This window comes from Chiloscyllium punctatum, chromosome 44 (genome assembly GCF_047496795.1).
Source record: "Chiloscyllium punctatum isolate Juve2018m chromosome 44, sChiPun1.3, whole genome shotgun sequence".
Taxonomy (NCBI): Eukaryota; Metazoa; Chordata; class Chondrichthyes; order Orectolobiformes; family Hemiscylliidae; genus Chiloscyllium; species Chiloscyllium punctatum.
The window spans coordinates 19,812,383-19,840,353 of NC_092782.1; the positions used below are offsets into that span (position 1 = coordinate 19,812,383).

Genomic DNA, 27,971 nt, shown 5'->3' on the forward strand with positions numbered 1-27,971 from the left:
GCCTCACAAGTCTTATTGAATTCTTTGAGGATGTGACAAAACACATTGATGAAGGTAGAGCAGTGGATGTGGTGTATGTGGATTTTAGCAAGGTAGTTGATAGGGTTTCCCAAGGTAGGCTCATTCAGAAAGTAAGGATACTTGGGATACAGGGAAATCTGGCTGTCTGGAATTGACTGGCCCATAGTAAACAGTGGGTGGTAGTAGGTGGAAAGTAATCAGCTTAGAGCTCAGTTACCAGTGGTGTTCCGCAGTTCTGGAACCTCTGCACTTTGGAATTTTTATAAATGACTTGGATGTGGAAATGGATGTGTGAGTTAGTAGGTTTGCCAATGGCCAATGATATGAAGATTGGTGAAGCTGTGGATAGTGTGGAGAGCTGTCGTAGGTTGCAATGGGACATTGACAGGATGCAGAACTGGGCTGCGAAGTGGCAGATGGAGTTCAACCTGGAAAAGTGTGAAGTGATTCATTTTGGAAGGTCAAATTTGAATGCAGATTATAGAGTTTAAGGCAGGATTATTGGCAGTATGGAGGAACAGAGGGATCTTGGGGTCCACGTGCATAGATCCCTCAAAGTTGCTACACAAGTTATTAAGGTTGTTAAGAAGGTGTACTGTGTGTTGGCCTACATTAGCAGGGGGATTAAGGTTCAGAGCTTTGGTTATGCTGCAGGTCTATAAAGCCCTAGTTAGACCACACTTGGAATATTGTGTTCAGTTCTGGTCACCTCATTGTAGAAAGGATGTGGAAGCTTCCAAGAGGGTGAAGAGGAGATTTACCAGGATACTGCCTGGACTGGAGGGCATGTCTTATGAAGAAATGTTGAGGCTCGGGCTTTTCTCGTTAGAGTAAAGAAGGATGAGAGATGACTTGATAAAGGTGTACAAGATGATGAGAAGCATAGATAGAGTGGATAGCCAGAGACTTTTTTCCCAGGATGGAAATGTCTATCATGAGGGGTATAATTTTAAGGTGATTGGAGGAAGGTTCAGGGGAGATGTCAGAAGTCGGTTCTTTACACAGAGAGTGGTGTGTACGTGGAAGACATAGAACATAGAATAGTACAGCACAGCCCTTTGGCCCTCGATGTAGTGCCGATCTTTTATCCTACTCTAAGATCAAACTAACCTACATATCATTGATTTTACTATCATCCATGTGCTCATCCAAGAGTCACTTAAATATCCCTAATGCATCTGGATCTGCTACCACTGCTGGCAGTGTATTACATGCAACCACCACTCTCTGTGTAAAGAACCTACCTCTGACATGGCCCCTGAATCTTCCTCCAATCACCTTAAAATTATGTCCATTCATAATAGCCATTTCCGCCCTGGGAAAATGTCTCTTGCTATCCATTCTATTCACATCTCTCATCATCTTATCCACCTCAGTCAAGTTACTTCTCATCCTCTTCGCTCCAATGAGAAAAGCCCTGGCTCCCTGAACCTTTCTTCATACGACATGCTCTCCCTCCAGGCAGCATCCTGGAATGCACCCCCAGCAGTGCTATTAGAGTCAGATACATTAAGGACATTTAAGTGACTCTTGGATGGCCACATGGATGATAGTAAAATGAAGGGTATGTAGTCAAGTTGATCTTAGAGTAGGATAAAAGATCGGCACTACATCAAGGTCCAAAGGTAGGCCAAAGGGCCTATACTGTGCTATACTGCTTTATGCTCTATGTTCTAAAATAGAGAGAATACTCATCAGGGACACAGTTAAGACCAACTTGTCTAAGTAATAGGGTCATACAGTGCAAAAAATGCCTTTCAGCTCATTGAGTTGGGTTTAATAGTTTTCAATCAACCTGTTTGGCCATGTTATGACATACTTCTGGGGATGGTATAATTTGAACCTGGACCTTCTGACCCAGAAATAGGGGCAATACCACTGTTCCATAAGAAACCCCATGGTTCAAAGCATGTTATCATCGGCTCATTGGGTTCAAAGAGTATCTGATGCCAGAGTTTTACTGAAAGTGTGTGAACGAAAGCACCTTGAAGAAAATCTCCAAGTGTTAAACTGTCTCTCTGAAACTGCCCGTCTTCAGCTTGTCTCTCCTTCGGTTATTCCCAGCAGAATATCTTACACCCAGGAAACACTGAAGTTTGAGTGGGAAGGTTTATTTTTCATTTGTTCATTGAGATGCCTGATAACAAATATGTGTGGTATATCTTCAGTTTTGTAATTAGAGACACAGTGCATGGAAAAAGGGAAGATCAAGTTAATTTATATAAATCATTTGGTTAGGTTTCAGCTAGAGTAAGCTGTTCAGTTCAGGACATTCATACAATAGGGAGCATGTGAGCACCACACAGAAGGCACTAAGGAGAGTTCATAGAATGGTTATAGGGATGTGTAGAGATGTTGGAGAGGCTAGGGTTGTTCTTACAGCTGAGAATATTAAGAGGAGCTTTAGTAGTTATTCAAAATTGTGAGGGGTTTTGACAGAATGAGTGCAGAGAAATTACTTATACTCATGTATTCAGTTCCTGGATGTCCAGTACTTGTATATTCAGGCCCTGTGTATTCAGTGGAGGTGATGGGGAGATGATGGCTCAGTGGTGCTACATTTGGGCTGTTAATCCAGAGACCAAGGAATGTTTTGGTGCTTGGGTTCAAACTCCATCTTGGCAGGTGGTAGAATTTGAACTGAATAAAAATCTGGAATTAAGAGTCTAATGATGACCATAAATCCACTAATGATTGTTGGGAAAAACTCAACCGCTTCACTAATGCCGTGTAGGGAAGGAAACTTCCATCCTCACCTATATGTGACTCCAGGTCCACAGCAAAGTAATTGACTCTTAACTGCCCTCTGAGCAGTTAGGGATAAGCAATAAATGTTGGTCTAGCCAGCGGCGCCCTCATCCTGTGAATGCATACATTTAAAAAATTCCTGTATATTGAGGTCCTGTCTTATTCAACTCCTGTGTATTTAATGTTCAGTATTTGAATATTCTATCCATGTAGTGTCAGTTCTGTGAATTCAGAACCTATATATTCGATAATTGTATAATCAGGACCTATCCATGCAGTGCCTGCACAGCCACTGCCATGAAGGTTATTTAGCTCAGTTGGCTGGATGATTGGTTTGTAATGCAGCAGCGGTTCAATTTCCACATGAACTGAGGTCACTATGAAGGACCCTCCTTCTGAACTGTTCCCCTTCTCTAAGGTGTGATCACCCTCAGGTAAAACCATCAATGGTCATCTCTGTCTGTCTGTCTCTCTCTCTCTCTGATGAAGGCTGCCCTATGATCCAGTAGGAGTATGGAAACTTTATTTAGTATCTGTATATTCAATGTCTTTATTTGGGACTAGGTCAAGAAAATATCAGGTGTTGGTTTTCCTGACTGTGCACTGTGACAGCATCCTTATCTTTTACTGTTGAGTTTAAATTTCATATCAATGTACAGCAAAGTGTGACACAGGATTGATGATGAAAGTATGTAATTCCACACTTGATATTTATCCATTCAATGCAGTGTTGTCTACTCCATGATATGGCTTGGGCACCAAACATTGTAGGGATGTCAATTGAGCAATCCTGATGGCTTCATGCAGCTTGTCTGTTCCTCTGGCCTGCTCCATGAGCTTTGTTTATTATACATATCCGCTGCACAAAATTTCATCAAAAACTGCCTGAAGCTTGAGAGACGGCATCCTGACAGATACATTCCCATTATCCTGTAACAAACTGGGAGTTGAATTTTGTTTCTTGCATTTTAGTTGGTCTCCATATTGAAAATCAGACCTCCCTGATGGCTGTGAAAGAAGAGTTTGCAGAGACAGATTGTTGGTGGCAAATTATAGAGTGAGAACATGACTGTGTAGCGGTAATCTTACTCAACCAGTAAAACACAGGATCAGACTAATGATTTGAGAGCCTGGGAGTGAATCTCACCTCTGCAATGGTAGAAGTTTGAATTCACTTCATAAATCTGAGATTCAAAGTTAGTCTAATAGTGACCATTTAATGATTGTCAGGAAAAACCCATCTGGCTCACTCATTTCATTTACTGAAGGAAATCTGCCATCATCACCTGGTCAGGCCTACATGTGACTCCAGACCAGCTGCAATGTGGTTGAATCTTAACTGTTCTTTAAAATGTCCTCGAGAGCCACTCAATTCAAGGACAATTAGGAAAGGGCAACAATTGTTGGCCTAGCCAGTGATTTTCACTTCATATTAAATATTTTAAGAAGTTATATGACGCTAACATGATGCTTCATTGCTATCTGGTGTGATTTACAATAAATGAAATTGCTACTTGTTTACACAAGGAACAACACTTGACCATTCAAGCCTAATGCACCATTTATTAAGATCCTGACCTGATTTTAAGCTCAACTCTACATTTCTGCGTATCCCCAATTAACTGTCATCCCCTTGGCCATCAAGAATCTATCTACCTCTGCTTTCAAATTATTTAAACATCCTGCACCCACTACTTTTTGAGGAAAGGAGTTCCAAAGACACACAACCCTCTGAGAAAAATTATTTCCACATCTTTGTCTTAAATGGGTGACCCCTTATGAACCCAATTTCTAGACTGTCCCACAACAGGAAGCATCCTTTCAATATCCACTTGGTCAAGTCCCCTCAGGATCTTATAGTTTTCAGTTAAGTCCCTCTGTCTCCTCTAAACTCCAGAGGATACACGCTCAGCCTGTCTAGCCTTTCCTCATAAGGCAATCAACTCATACCAGGTATTAGACTAACAACCTTTATTTGAACTGTTTTCAATGCATTAACATCTTTCTACAAGTACGGTGACAGTACTTTACACAGTATTCCAGAAGTTGACTTATTCAAGCCCAGTATAACCTCCCTCCTCTTACATTCAAATCCCCCTCATTAAACCACCCACTGTACCTGCACACTAAACGTCTGTGATTCATACACTAGGACACTCAGATCTTCCTGTATCGCAGAGCTCTGCAACTGCTCACCATTTAGATAGTATATTTTTTAAAATTCTTTTTGCCAAAATGGACAATTTCACACTTTCCCACAGTTACCATTTGCCAGATCTTTGCCTGCTAATTTAACCTGTCTATATCTCTTTGCAACTTCCTTAAGTCATCTTCAGAATTCACTTTTCTGCCTCTCTTTGTGTCGCCAGTCCCTTTGTGAAAATAATTTATAGAAATTGCAAAAGGTCATTTCTCAACACTGACCTCTGTGGCACATCCTGCCAGCCTGAAAAAGACTCATTTATTTCTACGCTCTGCTTTCTGCCAGTCATCCAATCTTCTATCTATGCTAATTCATGCCTGTTCGTCCCTATGCCATGAACCTCTACTTTCTCAAACAACCTTTGATATGACACATTATCAAAACAAAATAAAGGACTGTGAGTGTTGATGTTCGGAAACAAACACAGAAAATGTTGGAGAAACTCAGCGTATCTGGCAGCATCTGTGGAGAAAAATCAGAGTTAACCATTTGAATCCAGTGATCCTTTGTCAAAACCAAAGCATTCTATCAATCTGTGCAAAATTATATGTATTTTATTTAGGTTAGATCCTATCTTTGACTGTTTTAGTTAATCATGGATGATGGTTTCATCCCCTACAATTTTTCTTATTTGTTGGAATTTGCCTATTTTGTGCTTTGTGGAATAGCCCTTAAATGTTTGCCACTGCATCTGTATTGACCAATCCCTCACCCTAAATTCTAGTTCACTTTTGCTAGCTCTACGTTCATGCCCATATTGTCCTTGTTTAACTTCCAAATAGTAATGTTGAACCCACATTTCACTCCCTTACATTATGTCAATGGTTAAAAACCCCATGATAATTGCTGTACCCTTTTGACATGCTGCCATTTTTCTTCCTTGATGTCATGTCCAACCGTATGGGGACCTGAACACATCTCCCACCAAGTGCACTTTTGTCTTTATCATTCCTCATCTCTATACAGGCTGCTTCTATCCTGGTTTCCTGAATTTAGGCATTCTCCCTCTATTGAGCCAATCTCACATTTATAGAACATAGAACATAGAACATAGAACAATTCAGCACAGAACAGGCCCTTCGGCCCACGATGCTGTGCCGAACTTCTAACCTAGATTAAGCACCCATTCATGTACCTATCCAAATGCCGCTTAAAGGTCGCCAATGATTCTGACTCTACCACTCCCACGGGCAGCGCATTCCATGCCCCCACCACTCTCTGGGTAAAGAACCCACCCCTGACATCTCCCCTATACCTTCCACCCTTCACCTTAAATTTATGTCCCCTTGTAACACTCTGTTGTACCCGGGGAAAAAGTTTCTGACTGTCTACTCTATCTATTCCTCTGATCATCTTATAAACCTCTATCAAGTCACCCCTCATCCTTCGCCGTTCCAACGAGAAAAGGCCGAGAACTCTCAACCTATCCTCGTACGACCTATTCTCCATTCCAGGCAACATCCTGGTAAATCTTCTCTGCACCCTCTCCAAAGCTTCCACATCTTTCCTAAAGTGAGGCGACCAGAACTGCACACAGTACTCCAACTGTGGCCTAACCAAAGTCCTGTACAGCTGCAACATCACTTCACGACTCTTGAATTCAATCCCTCTGCTAATGAACGCTAATACACCATAGGCCTTCTTACAAACTCTATCCACCTGAGTGGCAACCTTCAAAGATCTATGTACATAGACCCCAAGATCCCTCTGTTCCTCCACCTGACCAAGAACCCTACCATTAACCCTGTATTCCGCATTCTTATTTGTTCTTCCGAAATGGACAACCTCACACTTGGCAGGGTTGAACTCCATCTGCCACTCCTCAGCCCAGCTCTGCATCATATCTAAGTCCCTCTGCAGCCGACAACAGCCCTCCTCACTGTCCACAACTCCACCTATCTTCGTATCATCTGCAAATTTACTGACCCACCCTTCGACTCCCTCATCTAAGTCATTAATAAAAATTACAAACAGCAGAGGACCCAGAACTGATCCCTGCGGAACTCCACTTGTAACTGGGCTCCAGGCTGAATATTTACCATCTACCACCACTCTCTGCCTTCGACCGGTTAGCCAGTTTTCTATCCAATTGGCCAAATGTCCCTCTATCCCATGCCTCCTGACTTTCCGCATAAGCCTACCATGGGGAACCTTATCAAATGCCTTACTAAAATCCATGTACACTACATCCACTGCTCTACCCTCATCCACATGCTTGGTCACCTCCTCGAAGAATTCAATAAGACTTGTAAGGCAAGACCTACCCTTCACAAATCCGTGCTGGCTGTCCCTAATCAAGCAGTGTCTTTCCAGATACTCATAAATCCTATCCCTCAGTACCCTTTCCATTACTTTGCCTACCACAGAAGTAAGACTAGAAGACTACATTTACTTAGAAGAACCACTCTTCCAGCGTTTCCTAACCCTTCCTGTCCTTCCTAAATGTCATATACCCTTCAATATTCAGGTTCCAATGTAGGTCATCCTGTAGCCACATCTCAGTAATGCCCACTGAATTGCATTTATTTATCTCAATTTATACTACTAGCTCATCTGCACAGGTTCATCTGACTAGTTTCTTGTCAACCTCAGCAACCATTATTTGTAAGTATGACATTGATTTCCCATGAATGTGCTCTTGCTGTGTTGTTTCCTCTTGGGCGAGGTGATATGATATGATCACTAGACTATTGATCCAGAGACCCATATAATGTTCTAGGACCCAGGTTTGAATCTCACCATGGCAAATGGTGGAATTTGAATTCAGTAAAAAATTCTGAAATTAAGAGTGTAATGATGGCTATGAAACCATGTGGATCTTTGGAAGAAAATCTACCATCCTTACCTGGTCTGGCCGACATGTGACTCCAGGCAAACAACAATTTGGTTGATCCCCAACTGCCCTGTGAAATGGCCCAGCAAGCCACACTGTTGTAAAAATCACTGCAAAGTCTCCAAAAAGGAATGAAACTGACAGACTATCTGGCATCAACCTAGACAGCAGAAATGGCAACAGTAGAAACAGCTCTGCAAAGTCCTCCTTAACGTCTAGGACCAAGTGGCAAAATTGAGAGAGCTGACTCACAGACTAATCAAACAGCAGCCTGGCATAGTCACACTCACAGAATTCATACCTATAGACAATGTCCCAGACACCAACATCTCCATTCCTGGATGTGTCCTGTCCCATCCAGCAGCGGTAGCAGCACAGTGGGGAGGGGGTTGCCCTGGGAATCCTCAACATTGACTCTGGACCTGATGAATTCTCATGGCTTTAGGTTAAACATTAACAAGGAAACCTCCTGCGATTACCACCTACACTCCTACCTTAGTGGCCCTCCTCTGTGATGAACACTTGAAGGAAGCACTGAAGGTGGCAAGGGCACACAATATACTCTAAATGTGGGATTTTAATCTATACCATCAAGACTGGTTATGCAGCAGTAATACTGAAGGAGCTGCGATGGTCCTAAAGGATATAGATGCAAGGCTGGGTCTGCTGCAGATGTGATAAGGAAATCAATAAGTGGGAAAAACACTTGACCTTGTCCCTACCAATCTGCCAGTTGCAGATACATCTGTCCATGATAGTACTGGTAAGAGTGACGATCGCACAGTCCTTGTGGGGACAAAGTCCTGCCTTCACATTGAGAGTATTCTCTATTGCGTTGTGTGGCATTTTCATTGTGTTAAATGGGATAGACTGTGAACAGATCTAGCAATTCAAAACTGGGCATCCATGAGGCACTAGGAGCCATCAATAACAGCAGAATTGTGCTTCAACACACTGTGCAGCCTATTGGCCCAGCATATGCCCACTCAACCATTGCACCAAACCTCAGTACCAGGCATATCTGAAAATGGGTTGTCAACTTGGTGAAGCTACCGAACAGGACTACTTGCGTGCCAACCAGCTTAAGCAGTAAGCAATAGACAGAGGTAAGCGATTCCTCATCGAATAGATCAGATCCAAGTTCTGCAGTCCTGCCACATCCAGTCATGGATGGTGGTGTAATATTAAACATCTCACTGGAGGAGGAGGCTCCACAAATATCCCCATCCTCAATGATGGAAGAGCTGAAGGGCCTGTTTCCACACTGTAAGTAATCCAAATAATCTAAGACCAACACATAAGGCAGAAGATCAGGCTGAAGCATTTGCAACAATCTTCAGTCAGAAGTGCTGAGTGGATGATCCATCTTGGCCTCCTCCAGTGGTCCTCCTCCAGCATTACCTGTCTCCAGCTAATTTGATTCACTCCATGTAATATCAAGAAATAATTGGAAGCACTGGAATATTGCAAAGGCTATGAGCCCTGACAACACTCTGGCAATAGTACTGAAGACTTGTGCTTCAGAATTTGCCACACCCCAAGCAAGCTGTTCTAGTGAAGTTACAATACTGACATTTGCCCAACAATGTGGAACATTGTCTCAGTGTGTCCTACACATAAAAAACAGGATAAATTCAACCTGGCCAATTACCGCCTCATCAGTCTACTCTTGATGACTAGTAAAGTGATGGAAGGTGTCATTAACAGTGCTATCAAGCAGCACCTGCTCAGCAATAACCTGCTCAGTTTGGGTTCGGCCAGGGTCACCCAGCTCCTGACCTCATTACGGCCTTGGTTCAAACATGGACAAAAGAGGACTTCCAGAAGGGAGTTGAGAGTAACAACTTTTGGCATCCAGGCTGCATTCAACCAAGTGTGGCATCAAAGAGCCCTAGCAAAACTGGAATCAATGGGAATCAATGTCATGGGGGATACTATTGATCAGAAATTGAACTTGACTTGCCACAAAAACACAGTGGCAACAACAGCAGGTCAGAGGCTAGAATACTGCAATGAGTAACTCACCTCCGGACTCCCCAAAATCTGTCCATCCTGTACAAGGCACAAGTAATGGAATACTCCCCACTTGCCTGGATGAGTGCCTGCTCTGCCATTTGATAGGATCATGGCTGATTTATCATTTTTTCATGTCCCCTTTTCTTCCTTTTCACCATAACCCTTGATTCCCCGACTGATCAAAATTCTATCTCAGCCTTAAGTACAGAACCAGAATCTCCCTCCACAGTTCTCTGAGCTAAGGAATTCATAAGACTCTCAACCCGCTGAGAGAAGAAATTCCTCCACTCATCAGTCTTAAATCAGTGCCCCGTTATTCTGAGATTGTGCCCTCTGGTCCGAGACTCTACCCTGAGGTGAAACATCTTTTCAATATTTACCGTGTCAAGTCGCTTAAGAACCTGATATGTTCAATGAGATCACCTCCCATTCTTCTAAACTTGTGAGCATAGTTCCAACCTGTTTAGCCTTTACTCATAACGCTCTATACTAGAAATCATCCTACTAATAAATCTTTTCTGAACTTCCTCCAGTTGTAGTTCCACTTCCCTACTCTTACACCCAACCCCCTTGAACTAAGGGCCAACATTCCATGAATCTTCCTGATTACTTGCTGTACCTGTGTGTTTCTGTGTTTGTGTACAAGTACCCTTCAGTCCCTTTGTGTTGCAGCTTTCTGTAGTATCTCTCCATTTAAATAATATTCTGTTATTTTGTCCTCCCTTCCAAACAAACAACATCATATTCACAGAATATCACAACCTAAACAATTCCACACTCACTGTTGTCAGGGATTACTTGAAATTGCCTTTACAAATGTGAACATGGGAGGATGATGATGAGATTAATGATCCCCGGACAATTCTTTTTTTTATACAGCCAGTGTGTAGCCAGACCCCAAAGATCCTCCAACGTGGACCTTTGACACAAGCAGCTCCTTGGAAAGAGGAGAAGTTTTATCGAAATGTCAGGTAAATCTCTTCTTGTCATTTCTTTTGAATTTCACCAGAGATATTTGAGGGTGTAATGGCTGTGGTGACATTCTGCAGTGTTCCTAATTCTACCCTTGGAAATTTATTTGAATGATCATAATAGATTCTGTTGCAATAGCACCAAGCAGATTGGTGACTTATTCACTTGGTAACAGGAAGAGTTTATATTTAGTCACATCCTTCCATTTGTTATTTCAATGCCAATAATTGATCCAGAGATGGTGATTTCCACAGTACTTCCAGTTATTGGCTGCTGTGTTTGTACTGAAAGAATTCTTTGCACAAACTGTTTTTTTCACTTTCTCTTGACCACCTGCAAACCAAGAAACACAAAGAAACAAAAACAATCCTTTTTGGAAATCAGGGACTATTGAACAGCTCAAAGACTCCAGTTGAGCTTTTGACATCTTGAGAGCTTGTCAAGGTTACTGAATGAGATGGAAATGAAGTCATAGTTGCATTTCTCTGAAGTACACTTCAATTTCTACACAGCAAGCTGCCACAAACAACAAGATGCTAATGATGAGATCATCTGTTGCAATGATGTTGGTTGAAAGATACATCTGAGGAGAACCCCTCTGCTTCTGTATATCACTATCTTTAAACTCACCTCATTGAGGTGTGTCATTTGTCAGATGGTGCCTCCACAGGCAGCTGTACTGCATTGGAACAGCAGTCAAGGTCAACTTAAAATTAAATTAGTGATCACAATCTGCCACCAAATCTATCAAGTCTGGAAAATTAATTCAATACTTAATAGAATAGCATTTATTTCCCAGCTCCAATTGGTGCTGATGGTGAACTGCCTTCTTGAACCATTGTAGTTGGTGGGATGTAGGAGACTCAAAATGCCAATAGGGAGGGAATTCCAACATTTCGACCCAATGACAGTGAAGGAATGGTGATATATTTCCAAGTCAGGATGGTGAGTGGTTTGGACAGGAAATTGCAGGTTGTGATGTTTCCATGTATCTGATACCTTTGCCCTTCTAGGGGGTAGAGGTCTTCAGTTTGGAAGGTTCTATCAGAGGAATCATGGTGAATTTCTGCAGTGAGTCTTGCAGATGTTCCACACAGCTGCTATTGAGTGTCAGTGGTGGAAGGAGTGAATTTGAGGGTGGGGTATGTGGTGCTAATCAAGTGAGCTGCCTTATCCAGGAGGGTTTTAAAGCTTCTTGAGTCTTGTAGGATCTACACTCATCCAGAGAAGTTTATTTGGCAATTAGAGCATCATTCCAACTTTATAAACAAAACCAAAGCTAGCTGGTCTCTGAGTAGACAGCTTGTCTCCAAGTTTATAAGACTTGCTTTCAAAAGGAACATGAAAGGCAGATTTATAACAATACACCCTGCACTCTGTTTAGGATTGGATCAATATACACATATCCCACATTCTGTCCCCCTCAGTCTTCTCTGCTCTAAAGACAACAATCCAAGCCTCTCCTATAGTCTCTCCTGATAGCTCAAGTGGAAGGGCGAGTTAGTAGGTTTGCCAATGACATGAAAGTTTGTGGAGCTGTGGGTAGTGTAGAGGGCTGTTGTAGGTTGCAACAGGACATTGACAGGATGCAAAGCTGGGCTGAGAAGTGACAGATGGAGTTCAAAGTGAATTTCAAAAATGTGAAGTGATTTATTTTGGAATTTGAATGCAAATTCCAGGGTTAAAGATGGGATTCTTGGCAGTGTAGAGGAACAGAGGGATCTTGGGGTCTATGTCCATAAATCCCTCCAAGTTGCCACCCAAGTTGATAGGGTAGTTAAAAAGGCATATGGTGTGTTGGCTTGCATTAGGAGGGGGATTGAGTTTAAGAGGTTACGACATTGTTGTATCTGCATTACTGTACTTGTGTTGCAGTGAGCTGTGTGGTATAATGGGGATCATTACAGTAAAGCTGTTTTTAAGCCAAGAGGTTAAGCTGCAGCTCAAAAAAGCCCTGTTTAGATCACACTTGGAATATTGTGTTCAGTTTTGGTCGCCTCATTATAGGAAGGATGAGGAAGCTTTAGACAAGGTGTGGAGATGATTTACTAGGATGCTGCCTGGACTGGAGGGCATGATATATGAAGAAAGGTTGAGGGAGCTAGGGCTTTTCTCATTAAGGTGATTGGAGAAAGGATCGGGGAGATGTCAGAGATAGGTTCTTTACACAGAGAGTGGTGCGTGTGTGGAATGCACTGCCAGCGGTGATAGTAGAGTCAGAGACATTAGGGACATTTAAATGACTCTTGGAAGACTGTACAGTGAAGGGTATGGAGGTTAGTTTGATCTTAGAGTAGGATAGCAGGTCGACACAATATCGAGGGCCAAATGGCCTGTACTATTCTATGTTATAAGTTCTAATTTCTCCATCACAGGCAACATCCTAGTGAACTTCCTCCATATCCCCTCGAGTGCAATACATCCCTCCTGTAGTGAGGTGACCATAGTATTCCAGCTGTCGCCTGTACAAATTCAAAATTATCTCCTTGTTATTATACTCCATGTCATGACTGATGAAAGCAAGTGTCCCATATGCCTTCTTAACAATTCTACTCATGTGCTCTGCCAACTCTCGGGATCTGTGAATGATTACCCCAAGATCCTTCTGTTCCTCTCTTCCTCAAAGTTACTCAGTGTCCTGCCATTCATTAAATACTCCCTTTTCTTGTTTCGTGTTCCAAAGTGCATCATGGTGGCTCATAGCACCCAGGGACCAAGGTTCAATTCCAGCCTTGGGCCACTGTCTGTGTAGAGTTTGTACATTCACCCCATGTCTCCAGTTTCCTCCCACAGTCCAAAGATGTGCAGATCAGGTGAATTGGCCACGCTAAATTGCCCATGATGTTAGGTCCATTGGTCTGGTTGGATTATTGTTCAGAGGGTTGATGTGGACTGATTGGACCAAATGGCTTGTTTCCACACTATAGGTAATCTAATCTCAAAACTGTGAACTTGTCAGTGTTAAATACCATCTGCTCATTGGAACATTCCCCCTTACATTTTCATCTACACCATTTAAGTATATTACATACAATAAGGGTCCCAATACTGATTCTTGTGGTAAACTGCTGGTCACTCCAGTCACTGAAACAATCATCTACCACTACATTTTACATCCAATGATGAAGCCAGTTTCTGATCCATCTCATGGAGTTTCCTTCAATTACATGTGCTTCAACCTTGTTTCTGACATGGCAACACCATCCTACTCCCATGTGTCAATTTACACCATTAACTCATCAATCTTACCTATTTCACTCCTAGCACTAAAGTTAAGACCATTCAGCCTTGCCTTACTCTCTTGACACTCAACATGGCTGAACTCACTGTGACTTGCTTTCTTTGTTTACATCCCATGCCCCAGTTAGGATCAGATCAATGGACACCTGTTCCACACCCTGTTTGGGATGAGATCTATACATTCCACATTCTGCCGGAACTTGGCTTCTGACAAGATCTTGAACTTAGACCTCAGGTCATACCAGAACTCTTGTTCATCCCTGGCTTGTCACACCTAGACTTGAGGCCTGAATCCACTCAGGTGTCTATAAAATACTGAAGGTGGCACTAGTTCTGATCCATAAACATTGTCGTATCTGCACTCACTGAATTGCTGCACTTATGTTGCAGTGAGCTGTGTGGTATAATGGTGATTGTTACTGTCAAGCTGTTTTATTCCCCATACAATTATATCATGCTGATGTTTTATCTTTAATGTGGCAATCTGTGTAATATGGCCTAAGCACAATTAATGTAATCTGGATCACAGCAGGTCACATCTTGTTGGTGATGTATTACTTTGCGTTGTTCTTGCAGTGTACATTGCTAGGATGACAAAGTCGTATCTCAGTGAGGTATAGTGCAGGTCAGACTGAGCCAGATTATTTTCAACTATCCTGCATCAGGAATTAACACCATCCTCCAATGTCTTCAATTTGTGCACAAAGCAACACAAACCCCATCACAGACAGATAGATAATCTTGAAAGCCTAATGATTTAATGTGTCTGCTTTTTCAGGACAGGATGTCTGCATGTATCAGACTGTGGCTGCAAGTAGATGCAATACAAATGTTGAAAATAGCTTGTGAAAATATTTTTCATGATTCATGGGAATGTTCAACAGTCAACCAATCAAATTTGGGTGAGCTTTCCAAACTTGCAATCTTGTTACACTTTTTACTCTCAATACTTTCCTCAGTCCCTCTAGGAGCTGGAGCATTGCCTCTGTCTCCTCAACAGCCAGCCAATCAGTGAGTACATGGTCTGATCAGAAAATGTCATTATCTCTCTATCTTTTACTGTCACATGACCCTCTTTAACTTTGGATAGAGATGACAAAACACTTTCTTATAGTCTTTAAGTCAAGATAGTAATTAAAATCAAACAGGCAATTGGACAGTGTTTCAGTAGGTACATGATCAGAAAATTACATGTACAGGGTGGCACAGTGGTTAGCACTGCTGCCTCACAGCACCAGAGACCCAGGTTCAATTCCCGCCTCAGGCAACTGTCTGTGTGGAGTTTGCACGTTCTCCCTGCGTGGGTTTGCTCCGGTTTCCTCCCACAGTCCAAAAATCTTCAGATTAGGTGAATTGGCCATGCTAAATTGCTTGTAGTGTTAGGTAAAGGGGTAAATGTAGGGGAATGGGTCTGGGTGGGTTGCTCTTTGGAGGGTCAGTGTGGACTTGTTGGGCCGAAGGGCCTGCTTCCACATTGTAAGTAATCTAATCTAAAATCGGACCTCAGTGCTATCAATGAGTCAGATGGGAGCTAGGACATTGGTTCGGGCACTTTTGGAATACTGCATTCAGTGCTTGTCTCTCAGCCATAGGAAAGATGTTGTTAAACTTGAAAGAGTTCAGAAAAGATTTATAAAGATGTTGCCAGAGTTGGAGGGTTTGAGGTAAAAGGAGAGGCTGAATAAACTGAGGCTATTTTTCATGAAGCATTGGAGACTGAAGGGTGACGTTATACAAGCTTATAAAATCACAAGGGGTATGGATAGGGTGAATAGTCAAAGTCTTTTCCCCAGACTAGGGATTCCAAAACTAGAGGGCATAGGTTTAAGGTGAGAGCAGAAAGATTTAAAAGAGACCTAAGGGCAACTTTTTCCATGACGTGGAGGTGCCGGTGTTGGACTGGGGTGGGCAAAGTCAGAAGTCACACAACACTAGGTTAGAGTCCAACAGGTTTATTTGAAATGGGAGAAAGTGAGGACTGCAGATGCTGGAGACCAGAGTTGAAAAATGTGGTGCTGGAAAAACACAGCAGGCCAGGCAGTATCCGAGGAGCAGGAGAATCGATGTTTCGGGCATTCCTGAAGAAAGGTTTATTTGAAATCACAAGCTTGCGGAACAGTGCTCCTTCATCAGATGAAGTGTGGAATGAACTATTAGAGGAAATGGTGGAGGCTAATACAATTACAACATTTAAGTCACATCTGGATGGATATATGAAAAGGGGGGATTTAGGGGAAATGGACCAAATGTTGGCAAATTATACTAGATTAATTTAGGTTTTCTGGTCGGCATGGACAATTTGGACGGAAAGGTTTGATTCCGTGCTGTACATCTCTAGATAGATATGTTGATACAGCACTGAGGGAGTATTACACTGTCAGAGGCTCTGTCTTTTGAATGAGATGTTAACCCAAAGCTGATCTGTCCTCTCAGGTGAATGGAAGAAATCTCATGATCACTACTTAAATAAAGGGAAGTTATTTCCTGTGACTCAGCTAATAGTTACCTCACAGTCAATATCTCCGAGCAGAATTTCTGGTCATTTATTTAATCTCTGCTTGTGGGAGTTTGCATTCTGCCATGTGACCTCTCTTACACCGCTGATTGTTCAACGATATCTCACTGGGTGTTCGAGATCACAGGAAATGTTATCCTCATACTCTCCTTATTTCGATTCTTTAACTATCCTTCCACACAAGAAAGGAAGGAACATTTCGTTACACCTGCTATATTGAACTGTATTTTAATTTGGCAAAACAGCAGTTGAATGGGGCGGGAGACACAGTGAGTAAGGGAACACAGAGCTGGGGAGTCAGAGGCCTAACTGAAAAGGTGTTCTTGTTGATCCTCTACGGGCCCCCATAGCCATTGACACCTTTAGCTTCTAGAAATCAATCTCTCTTTTTCTTGAATGTATTCAGTCACTCAGCCTCCCCAACCTTCTGTGGTAGAGACATCCACAGGTTCGCCACTTTTAAACTGAAGACATTTCTCCTCATCTCAGTCTGAAATGGCCTGAGATTGCGACCTGTTGTCCTGGACATCCATCACCTGGAAGTATCATCCCTGCTTCCAGTCCTGTCAGAATTTTATAGGTTTCAATTAGATCCTTTTTCTAAACTCCTGGTAATACAGGCCCACTTAGCCCATTCTCTCCTCATATGATAAACTTGCCATCCCAGGAATCAGTCTGGTGAACCATTTCTGCACTCCCTCCATGACAAGTATTATATTTTCTTGGAGGTTTGACGCTTAATTCCCTCATCCAAATCCTTGCTAGATATTGTGAATAGCTGGGGGCAGGCACTGATCCTTGTGGTAGCCCAGTAGTCACTCCCTTCCATTCTGAAAATGGCCCATTTATCCCTACTCCCTTCTTCCTGCTTGCAAGTCAATTCTCAATCTCAATTCTCAATAATGTTACCCCCAATTCTTGAAATATAATGTTTTCATTTTCCACTTTAATGTCTACTGTGGGAAACTATTAATACCTTGCTGAAGATTCAAATATACAACATTCATTGATTCTCCATGGTTTTTTTAGATTAGATTCCCTACAGTGTGGAAATAGGCCCTTTGGCCCAACAAGTCCACACCGACCCTCCGGAGAGTAACCCACCCAGACCTATTTCCCTCTGACTAATGTACCTAATCACCTAGCATGGCCAATTCACCTGACTGGTGCACCCGGAGGAAACCCACGCAGACACAGGAGAACATGCAAACTCCACACAGACAGTTGCCCGAGGCTGGAATTGAACCTGGGACCCTGGTGCTGTGAAGCAGAAATGCTAACCACTGAGCCACCATGCCACCCCATGATCTATTCTACTGACTGCATCCTCAAAGAACTCAGATTTACCAAACATGATTTCCCTTTCAGTAAACCATGCTGACTTTAATTCTGCAGATATTTATGATGTGAGAACAATTACTTTATAGAAATGTAGAAATCAGGAGCAGGAGTAGGCCATTCAGCCCTTCAAGCCTGCTCTGCCATTCATTATGCTCCTCAATGTCAACGTTGTATTTTAACTTTCTCCCCATGCTCCTTGATGTCTTTGAGATCTAAATATTTATCTCTCTCTTTCTTGAATATATTCAATGACTTAACCTCCATCGCCTGTGGTAGAGAATTCCACAGGTTCACTACTTCTCGAGTGAAGACATTTTCTCTCATCTCTGTTCCAATTGGACTATCCCATTTCCTGAAACTGTGTGCCCTGGTTCTAAACTGCCCAACCAGGGGAAACATCCTCTCTGTATCTAGTCTGTCCAGCCCTGAAAGAATCTTATACATTTCAATCATACCCCCCTCAACCTTTGAAACACTAGCGAGTACAGACCTGATCAAATCAATCCGTCTTCATAGAACAGTCCTGCCATCCTCAGTACCAGCCCTGGTGAGCCTCCACTCCACTCCCCTCACGGCAGGTATACACGTATACCCATTCTGAGGTAGGGAGACCAAAGCTACACACATTATACTCCAGATGTGGTCTCACCAAGGCCCTGTAATAAGACATACCGTAACTCTGAACTCAAATTGTCTCACAATTAAGGGAAACATTTCATTTGGTTTCCTAATTGTTTGCTGCACCTGCCTGTCTACTTTCATTAACTGGTGTACAAGGATACTCTGATCCCTTTGAGTATCCACACTTCCCAATATTTGAGCATTTAAATAATACAGTAGCGCCTCGACATACAAACGACCCTGTTCACAAACAAATCGGTATATGAACGGGATTGTACATAAAAGTTTGCTTCAACATACGTACAAAGTTCAAGGTACGAATGAAGGTACGAGCGCAAAAAGCCTGTGTGCGACGACGTGGTTTCATTGTTCTGCTTTTCTATGCACTGGTTGAACACAAAAGCTCTCAGGCGAACTTTTCGGTTCGCGAACTGGGTCCCGGAACGGATTAAGTTCATAAGTCGAGGCTCTACTGTACTCTTCCTTTCATATTTTCAGTTTGAAGCGTTAAACGCCGTATTCATCCACATTTATTGCCTCTGCCATGTGTTTGCCCACTCACTCAACTTGTCTAAATTACCCTGAAGCTTCCTTGCAGCCTCTTCATAATTCTCAATCTCGCCCAGGTTTTGTCATCAATAGATGTCATAAAAGACTTTATAATTTTGCCTGCTACCAAAATTAGGCTAACAACTTTGTAATTCTCTGCTTTCCCCTTAGCCACTGAGACTGTTCCAGAATCTTGAAAGATAACAACAACACTTCCATTCTTTCTACAGCCCTCTCCTTTGGCAGCCCGAGATGTAGATTACAAGGCCCTTGGGATTTATTAATTTTCAATTCATTAATTGATCTCTGGGTAGGCAGGTGATTTGCCAACTTTCCTGCTTCAGGCAATATGGCAGAATAGATTCCTAGAATCCCGAAAGTGTGGAAACTGGCCTTTTGGCCCGAATCCACACCAACCTCCAATGAGTAACCCATCCAGACCCATTTCCCTACATTTTCCCCTAACTAATGCACCTAACCTACACATCCCTGAACACTATTGGCAATTTAGCATGGCCAATTCACCTAACCTGCACATTTTTGCACTGTGGGAAGAACCTGGGACAGACACGGGGAGAATGTGCAAACTCCACACAGATAGTCACGCAAGGCTGGAATTGAACCTGGGTGAAAGTGAGGACTGCAGATGCTGGAGATCAGAGTCTAGATTAGAGTGGTGCTGGAAAAGCACAGCAGGTCAGGCAGCATCCGAGGAGCAGGAAAATCGATGTTTCGGGCAAAAGCCCTTCATCAGGGAACCTGGGTCCCTGGCGCTGTGAGGCAACAGTGCTAACCACTGAGCCACTGTGCTGCCTTAAATAGTAGGATACTTTGGCTGTGATACTGTCTCCCAATATGCCTAGAAAGGCTGTGGCCAATTCCAGTAATAATTAAATAACAATATGAGGAAGAAAAAAGGACAACAATGAGTGAGTGATGCAGCAGCGCCTAATGTTCACACAGCGGGAAATATCTCCCTGGTTAAAATGGAAGAAGAAAGAACTTCCATTTCTTCCAAGGGCTTTCAAAACATCAGTGCGTCCCTTTCAGTACTTCACGACCAACATATTTGAAGTGGTCTCTGCTGTAATGTGACAAACACAGCAGCCAGTTTTTAATCAGCAACATTCACAAACAGCAATCAGTGATGTTACTTGTGCAGTAAATGTTGACTAAGGGACCAGGATTAACATGCATTCATTTCAAAAATCATAGTCATAGCATCCTTGACGTTGACCTGTAAAGGAAACTTCTGCCCTGGTTTAATGTACAGGAACATCACAATCAGTCAAATTACCGGGTGCTCCGGTTTCCTCCCACAGTCCAAAGATGTGCAGGTCAGGTGAATTGGCCATGCTAAATTGCCCGTAGTGTTAGGTAAGGGGTAGATGTAGGGGTATGGGTGGGTTACGCTTCGGCGGGGCGGTGTGGACTTGTTGGGCCGGAGGGCCTGTTTCCACACTGTAAGTAATCTAATCTAATCTAAAGTAAGTAATCTAATCTACATGGGGCCCACTCTTTAAACTTAAAATAGAGCTTTGGGAGTACTGAGGTGCACCTTTACAATTGGACATTACCCGCTATTCTGCTATACATTAAAAAGATGAAAACAGCACTGCAGTCAATAAATACGAAAATGATTTTTGTTTTCAGTTTACTCACAAGTGGATAAGATGGTAAAGAATGTGTATGGTATGCTTGCCTCCATTGGTCAGGACATTGAGGATAAAAGTTGGCAAGTCATGTTGCAGCTATATAAAACTTTAGTTGGGCCACATTTGGAGTATTATGTGTGCAGTTCTGGTTGCCACATTATGGGAATGATGTGCAGGCTTCAAAGAGGGAAAAGGTTTACCAGGATGCTACCTGGATTGCAGGGTGTAGCTATAAGGAAAGGGTGAACAAACTTGAATTGTTTTAGCTGGAATGTTGGAGGCTGAGGGACAATAGACAATAGACAATAGGTACAGGAGTAGGCCATTCTGCCCTTCGAGTCTGCACCACCATTCAATATGATCATGGCTGATCAACCTGATAGAACCTGTATAAAATAATGATAGGCATGGATAGGGTGGATATTCAGGGTCTTTATCCCCAAGATGGAAATGTCAGATGGTCTGGACATCATTTCATCACTGTTTGTGCAATCCTGGGTCACAGATTCATGAAAGTCTGCCGTATAGGAAATGGCCCTGCAGCCCATCTGAACTGTACTGGTCTAAGGTGACCACCTCACTGTTCTAATCCCATTCTCCAGCACATGTTCCATAGCTCTTGTATGCCTTGGCATCACACGTGTACATCTAAATACTTTTCAAATACTAAAGGGCATATATTTAAATTTAAACAAGATGCGCGAGATAAGTTTTTTACACAGAGATACCTGGACTATGCTGCCAGGAGAAGTGGTACAAGTAGCTACAATAGCAAAGTTTAAGAGGCATTTAAGCAGACATAGGAGCAGGCAGGGAATAGAGGGACCATGCTCAGGCCCATCAGATGAGTTTAGGATAGTATCATTGTCAGCACAGGCATGATGGGCTGAAGGTCTTGTTCCTGTGCTGTACTGTTCTATGTTCTATAATAACCTGATCTTCGACAGATAATGAAAAATGATGGGAGATGGTTCTGGAAAAACCATCTTAGAGCACTATCTTCAGATATCAAGTTGTCAATTCAGTCAAACATCTTTCCTGTTTTGAAATCCCCAAGTTATTCCATGATCCTTATGGGTTCAGGCAGGGAAACAGGCAGCTGAGCTACCCTCAATTTCCTCAGCCTTCCATTCCGCTTTCACAGAGAGGTCTCAACGTCCAACAGAGGCTTTCCCATAATTTCACATCTCAGTGCGGCCTAACTCTGCTCCTATTGGTTGGCAAGGTCATGTGATAAACTGAAGCTTGGCTAACCCGGATTTACCGTTCCTAAACTCTGGCTGATCATCAGTATCTGTTGATTGGATGGTGGGAATGGCTGATGACTTTGAGACAGTTGCAGTTTTGGGCGATCTGATTGTGATTCAATGTGATTTCACAGCACCGTGTAAAATGCAGTAGAACATAGAACATTACAGCGCAGTACAGGCCTTTTGGCCCTCGATGTTGCGCTGACCTGTGAACCCATTTATCCTACACTATTCCATTGTCCTCCATATGTTTGTCCAATGATCATTTAAATGCCCTTACAGTTGGCGAGTCTACTACTGTTGCAGGTAGGGCATTCCAGGCCCCTACTACTCTCTGAGTAAAGAAACTACCTAAACATCTGTCCTATATCTGTCACCCTTCAATTTAAAACTACTAATTAGTACCTCATTGCTCTCAATGTTATAGCTCATAGAACAGAAGAACAGACTGAAGGGGATCAAATGGCTTCCTCATGTTCCTCTTGCCAAGGTTTTAAGAGTTGTGTAGTCACTTGATACAGTGCCACACAATAGACTTGTGAGGAAAGCTATGGTATACCATGGTATAGCACCATAGATAGAAAACAGGCTGAGTGATAGGAAACAGAGAGTAATGGTCAATGATTGTTTTCTGGGCTGACAGAATGTTTGTGGTAGAGCTCTCCAGAGGCTGCTATTGGGACCAAATAAAAACCAAAAAAACTGTGGATGCTGGAAATCAGAAAGAAAAACAGAAATTGCTGGAAAAGCTCAGCAGGTCTGGCAGCATTTGTGGAGAGAAATCAGAGATAATATTTTGGGTCCACTGACTCTTCCTCAAGAACTGATGGCAGCTAAAGGTCCCCATTAATGGCTATTCAGCCTGCTAGCCTGATTGTTATCCACTCCTTTTTTCCTACCAACTGTTATCTCTCTTTGGGCTGTACCTTCACCTATTGTTTACTCCTTACCCCCACCCCCAGACCCCCCCCCCACCTCCCAACTCTACGTTCTGCATAAAAAAAACAAATTTTTTTTCCCAGCAGTCATGAGTTCTGAGCAAGTGTCACTGGACCTGAAAGGTTAACCCCGATTTCTCCCCACAGATGCTACCAGACTTACTGAGCTTTTCCAACAATTTCTGTTTTTGTGGCAGTATTAGGATCTTTGCTTTTCCTTATACATATTAACAATTTAGGTAATGCAGGGGCCATTAAACTAGAAGAATTGTAAACCGTGAAAAGGACAGTGAGGAACTCCAAAACGACAGTGACAAATTAGTAGAGGTAGATGCGGAGAACTGTGAGGTGATGCATTTGAGTCAGAAGGACACTGAAAAAAAAGGGTACAATTCTAAAGGGGCTGCAGGAACAATTGGACGTGAGTGTATATGTGCACAGATCATTGAAGGAGGTGGGACAGGTGGAGAAAGCTGTTAATAAATCAGAGATTAGTCTCAGCTTTAATAACAAGGCCATAAAATACAAGAGCAAGGAGGTGATAGAACATAGAACATAGAACATAGAACATAGAAGAATACAGCGCAGTACAGGCCCTTCGGCCCTCGATGTTGCGCCGATCAAAGCCCACCTAACCTACACTAACCCACTATCCTCCATATACCTATCCAATGCCCGCTTAAATACCCATAAAGAGGGAGAGTCCACTACTGCTACTGGCAGGGCATTCCATGAACTTACGACTCGCTGAGTGAAGAACCTACCCCTAACATCAGTCCTATATCTACCCCCCCTTAATTTAAAGCTATGCCCCCTTGTAATAGCTGACTCCATACGTGGAAAAAGGTTCTCACTGTCAACCCTATCTAACCCCCTAATCATCTTGTACACCTCTATCAAATCACCCCTAAACCTTCTTTTCTCCAAAGAAAACAACCCCAAGTGCCTCAGCCTTTCCTCATAGGATCTTCCTACCATACCAGGCAACATCCTGGTAAACTTCCTCTGCACCCGTTCCAGTGCCTCCACATCCTTCCTATAGTATGGCGACCAAAACTGCACACAATATTCCAGATGCGGCCACACCAGAGTCTTATACAACTGCAGCATGACCTCAGGACTCCGGAACTCAATTCCTCTACCAATAAAAGCCAGTACGCCATATGCCTTCTTCACTGCACTATTTGATGCACTGCACTGATGTTGAACTTGTACAAGGCATTATTAGACCTCAGCTGGAATATTGTGTACAGTAGTGGAATCTACATTGTAGGAAAGATGTGAATGCATTGGAGAGATACAGAAGTGATTTACAGAATGGTTCCAGGAATGAGAAACTTCAGCACTGAGGAGAGATTGAAGAAGTTGGGACAGTTCTCGTTGGAGAGGAACCAACTGAGAACAGACACTAAGCAAAAAATAACAAAGAACTGCGGATGCTGGAAATCATTAACTGCTGGAGAAACTCAGCAGGTCTGGCAGCATCTGTGGAGAGAAATCAGATCAATGTTTCGGTTCGGTGAGCCTTCTTCAGAATATCTGATCCTTCTTCAGAGCTGAGAGGAGGTTTTTTTTAACGATCCTCATGACCATGAGTAAGCTGGACAGGGTAGATAAGGAGAAGCTGTGTCTGCTTGGAAAAGTTACAAAGACTGAAAGGGTGCAGATTTAAAGCAAATGAGGCAAGAGTGATGTGAGAAAAAGCTTTTTCACACAGCGAGTGGTTAAGCTATGAGATGCACTGGCTGGAAATGTGGTGGAGGCAGGTTCAATTGAGGCATTCATGGGGGTGTGGAATGGTTATTTTACTAGAAATAATGGATAGGGATATTGTGCAAAGTCAGGAGGTTGGCTCTTGGGAATAGAATTGATGTAGGCATAATGGGTTGATTGGCCTCTTTCTGTGTTAAAGAAATCTGTGATACATGAAACAGAAAGCAGTAGTAATCACATTCTGAGTTTAGTGGCGTTGGTGTTCAGTAAGTGCCTTCAGTCATACTGCAACCAAACAGTTAAATACATAAATCAGTGTAATTTCTGTATTGATGGTTTACAATGCCTGTTAGCCACTTGTTACAAATCAGGCAGTAATCCCATTCTGCAATAACTACGGAATGACTTTGCCATTACTATAGCAACATCCTGATAATGAGCTCAACGCATCGCAGTAGGCTGCACCACCCGTTAGCTTTACTGATTCATGATGGCAGTCTGTCTCTCCCCTTTGTTGCGATGGTTAAATGTCAACTCCGCTATAACTCACTCTGCCATCGGCCCCCAGTTTGGGATTGAGACAGAGTTTTCGATGAATTTGAGGTTGCTGCCTCGACAACGACTTATTCAGTTTGCTTGTCTACAAATGACTTCCCTGTAGACTGTTTGTCTTTACTTATTGTTTCCTTTTTCTAAACTGCATCATTAAACTAACTCTTCAAAACTCTCAACTTGAGCTTTCACTGTCAGCTGCAATCGGTTGCTTTGAAAAAACAGTTAGAACCTTTATATCTGTCTCTTTGCTTAGACTCTAAATATTTTGTTTCCAATCTCTAATTAAGCCTTGCCCTTCTAGGCCCTAAACAACAGTTCCTGTATTTTGTTGCCTTGGAATGAATTTGCTGTTTATTTTAATCTCAGCCACTTTCTTTCTGTCCCTCATTAAACAGTTCAGTCAGACCTGTTTCTCAGATTCTGCCTTTCCAGCTCAGCACTTCTTGTTGAAGTATTCACAGCAGCTCTCCGGATGTGTTACTTTCCGTAGTGATGATGCTTTCTTAACTTCAACTGCAAACAATCCCTTTCATCTCCTGCTGAAGGTATAAATCCATTCATTGCACCACTTGTGTTACTGAATAAGAGATTGAAAGTATTATTCCAGTTTGAGATCTTTAGAAAAGCCATTGAAACCAAGGACAAATGCGTATTCTGTGAAATGCTGTCAATTTCCTGATCTATTATCATCAGATTTAAATCGTTTCAGGGTATTGTAGTGCTGATTTAATATACTCTATAATCACTGGGTAATCTCTGCATTCTGCAGAGAAGGGTGATTGACAGATCAGAGTAAGGCATTGCCTTCCACACGGAGGAGTATCGGGCATTATTTGTGGCAGTGTCTGACTGACCCTGTGCTGGATGTTCAGTCAACAAGGCAATGGACAGTGACAGTGCAATTGCCTCTCCATTCTGGGAGCTGGTGGAGTGTCAGGATTGTAGAATTCACTGAGCAGTAGCTTGGCAGGTCCTGCTGCACTCTCAAGGCAAAGTGTTGTGCTTCTTCAACACAGCTTGTATATCACAGTGACACCCCACGGGATTAGCACAGACTGAAGTGTTCAAATGTCCTCATGGTAGAATTCATTTCACAGACTTGCTTAAGATCGAAGTAACTTTGTTCTGTCTGCTTTGGCGCCAATTAATCACAGTTACATATAAAAGATCTGTTGACTGTGTGAACTGCAGTGCAGTTAGTATTGTTAACCATGAAAGACATTACTCTGTGAAAAGGGAAATAGGAAGGGGAGAGGGGAATGAGGAGAAGGGGTGTGGAATTAGGAGGAGGGGGAGGAGAATGAAAGGGGTAGAAGAATGAGAAGGAGGAGGAGGGGAATGAGGGGGAGGAAAATGAAGAGGGAGAAATTAGGAGGGGACAGACGAATGAGGAGGGGGTGGTGAATGAAGAGGGGAGGGGGATGAGGACAAGGAGAGTGGAATGGGGAGAAGGAGAATTGAAATGAGGTTGGGAAAGTAGAATGAGGAGGGGGAGTGGAGCGAGGTGCAATAGCTTCTAGCCATTATATTCAGTACTATAATTTGATGCTAGCCACAGTAGAACAGCTTGGTAACACTGACTACACAGAGTTCATATAATCAGTATATCCTGAGTATACGTGGGGTAATATCCCATGTGTAGGAACTGCCTGCTTGGCTAGTCAAGATGCTCTAACTTGGTGTCCCCTTCAATATATGCTTCATGTGACTATTGCTATCACCTGAAACTGTAAAACATTTCACAGATGATTCATATCCAATTATTTTCCATTCTACTTTCTGTGATTCACATCCCAAATCTATCATCAAACATTGCAGATGATCAATCATTCCATTGTTCTAAATGTAATTCTCAAATAGAACAGAAGTACTTCCAGGAACATTTCAAAAGCTTCTACATCCTTTCATAGAGTCATAAAGATGTACAGCATGGAAACAGACTCTTTGGTCCAACTCACCCGCTGATCTCTACTCATTGTCTAGGTTTCTGAGACTTACAGGAAGATTGATAAAATGCAGCTCAATAAACAAAGCAGAAGGCCTTTACCCAAACAGAACAAGTTTCCTCAGACAATAGAATAAATAGATTGGCCCCCACCACCTGTCATCCAGCACCTGGAGAGACCAGGGCAGCAGATTCAGGGAGCATCGCTGTAGGATTCTGACTTTGTGAGGTTTGGTAGGACAGGACTTGAGTGTTGCTGAAAGAAGAAATGTTTGTGTTACCCTCATGCAAGAATGTCCTTTCAAGAAATAACTATGTAAAGGGAAAGCAACATTTATGAGAGTGCTGATTGGTTAGCAAGTGGACTCTGATTAGTGGACGTGTTGCCATGGGGAATGCACCATCTAATTGACTCTGATTGATCAGGTTAATGGCCTGAGAAATGAACCAAAGACTGGTTGTTAACTATTTTGTTGATTTGAATTAGGCACAGTATAGATGCATGTACCTTCTGTCTTCAAAGAACAGGGACTATTAATATATGTAGCTTCCAGTCCACGCATAAACACTACAAGCCTATCAATCCTAATCAATGTAATTCTTCTTACACTCAGAATTATGTGGCAAATGTTGTCCACTTGTTAATAGTGTGTCTACTTTTGAGAAATAGCACGGCTCAGTGGCTCAGTGGTTAGTACTGCTGCCTCACGGCACCAGGGACTCAGGTTCGATTCCAGCCTCGGGTGATTGTCTGTGTGGCGTTTGCACGTTCTCCCCGTGTCTGTGTGGGTTTCCTCCGGGTGCTCTGGTTTCCTCCCACAGTCCAAAGATGTGGGACACACAAAGATGTGCACGT

General features: G+C 42.7%; 1 protein-coding gene across 1 annotated transcript in view; it reads left to right on the forward strand.

Annotated features, from left to right (window-relative positions):
* The window catches only part of LOC140466786 (dynein axonemal heavy chain 3-like), a 601,941-nt gene that overhangs the window by 15,996 nt on the left and 557,974 nt on the right, over positions 1–27,971 (forward strand). The window contains exon 2 of the mRNA XM_072562421.1: positions 10,701–10,792. Coding sequence (XP_072418522.1) covers positions 10,701–10,792 — 92 coding nt within the window. The remainder of the gene's footprint in view (positions 1–10,700; positions 10,793–27,971) is intronic.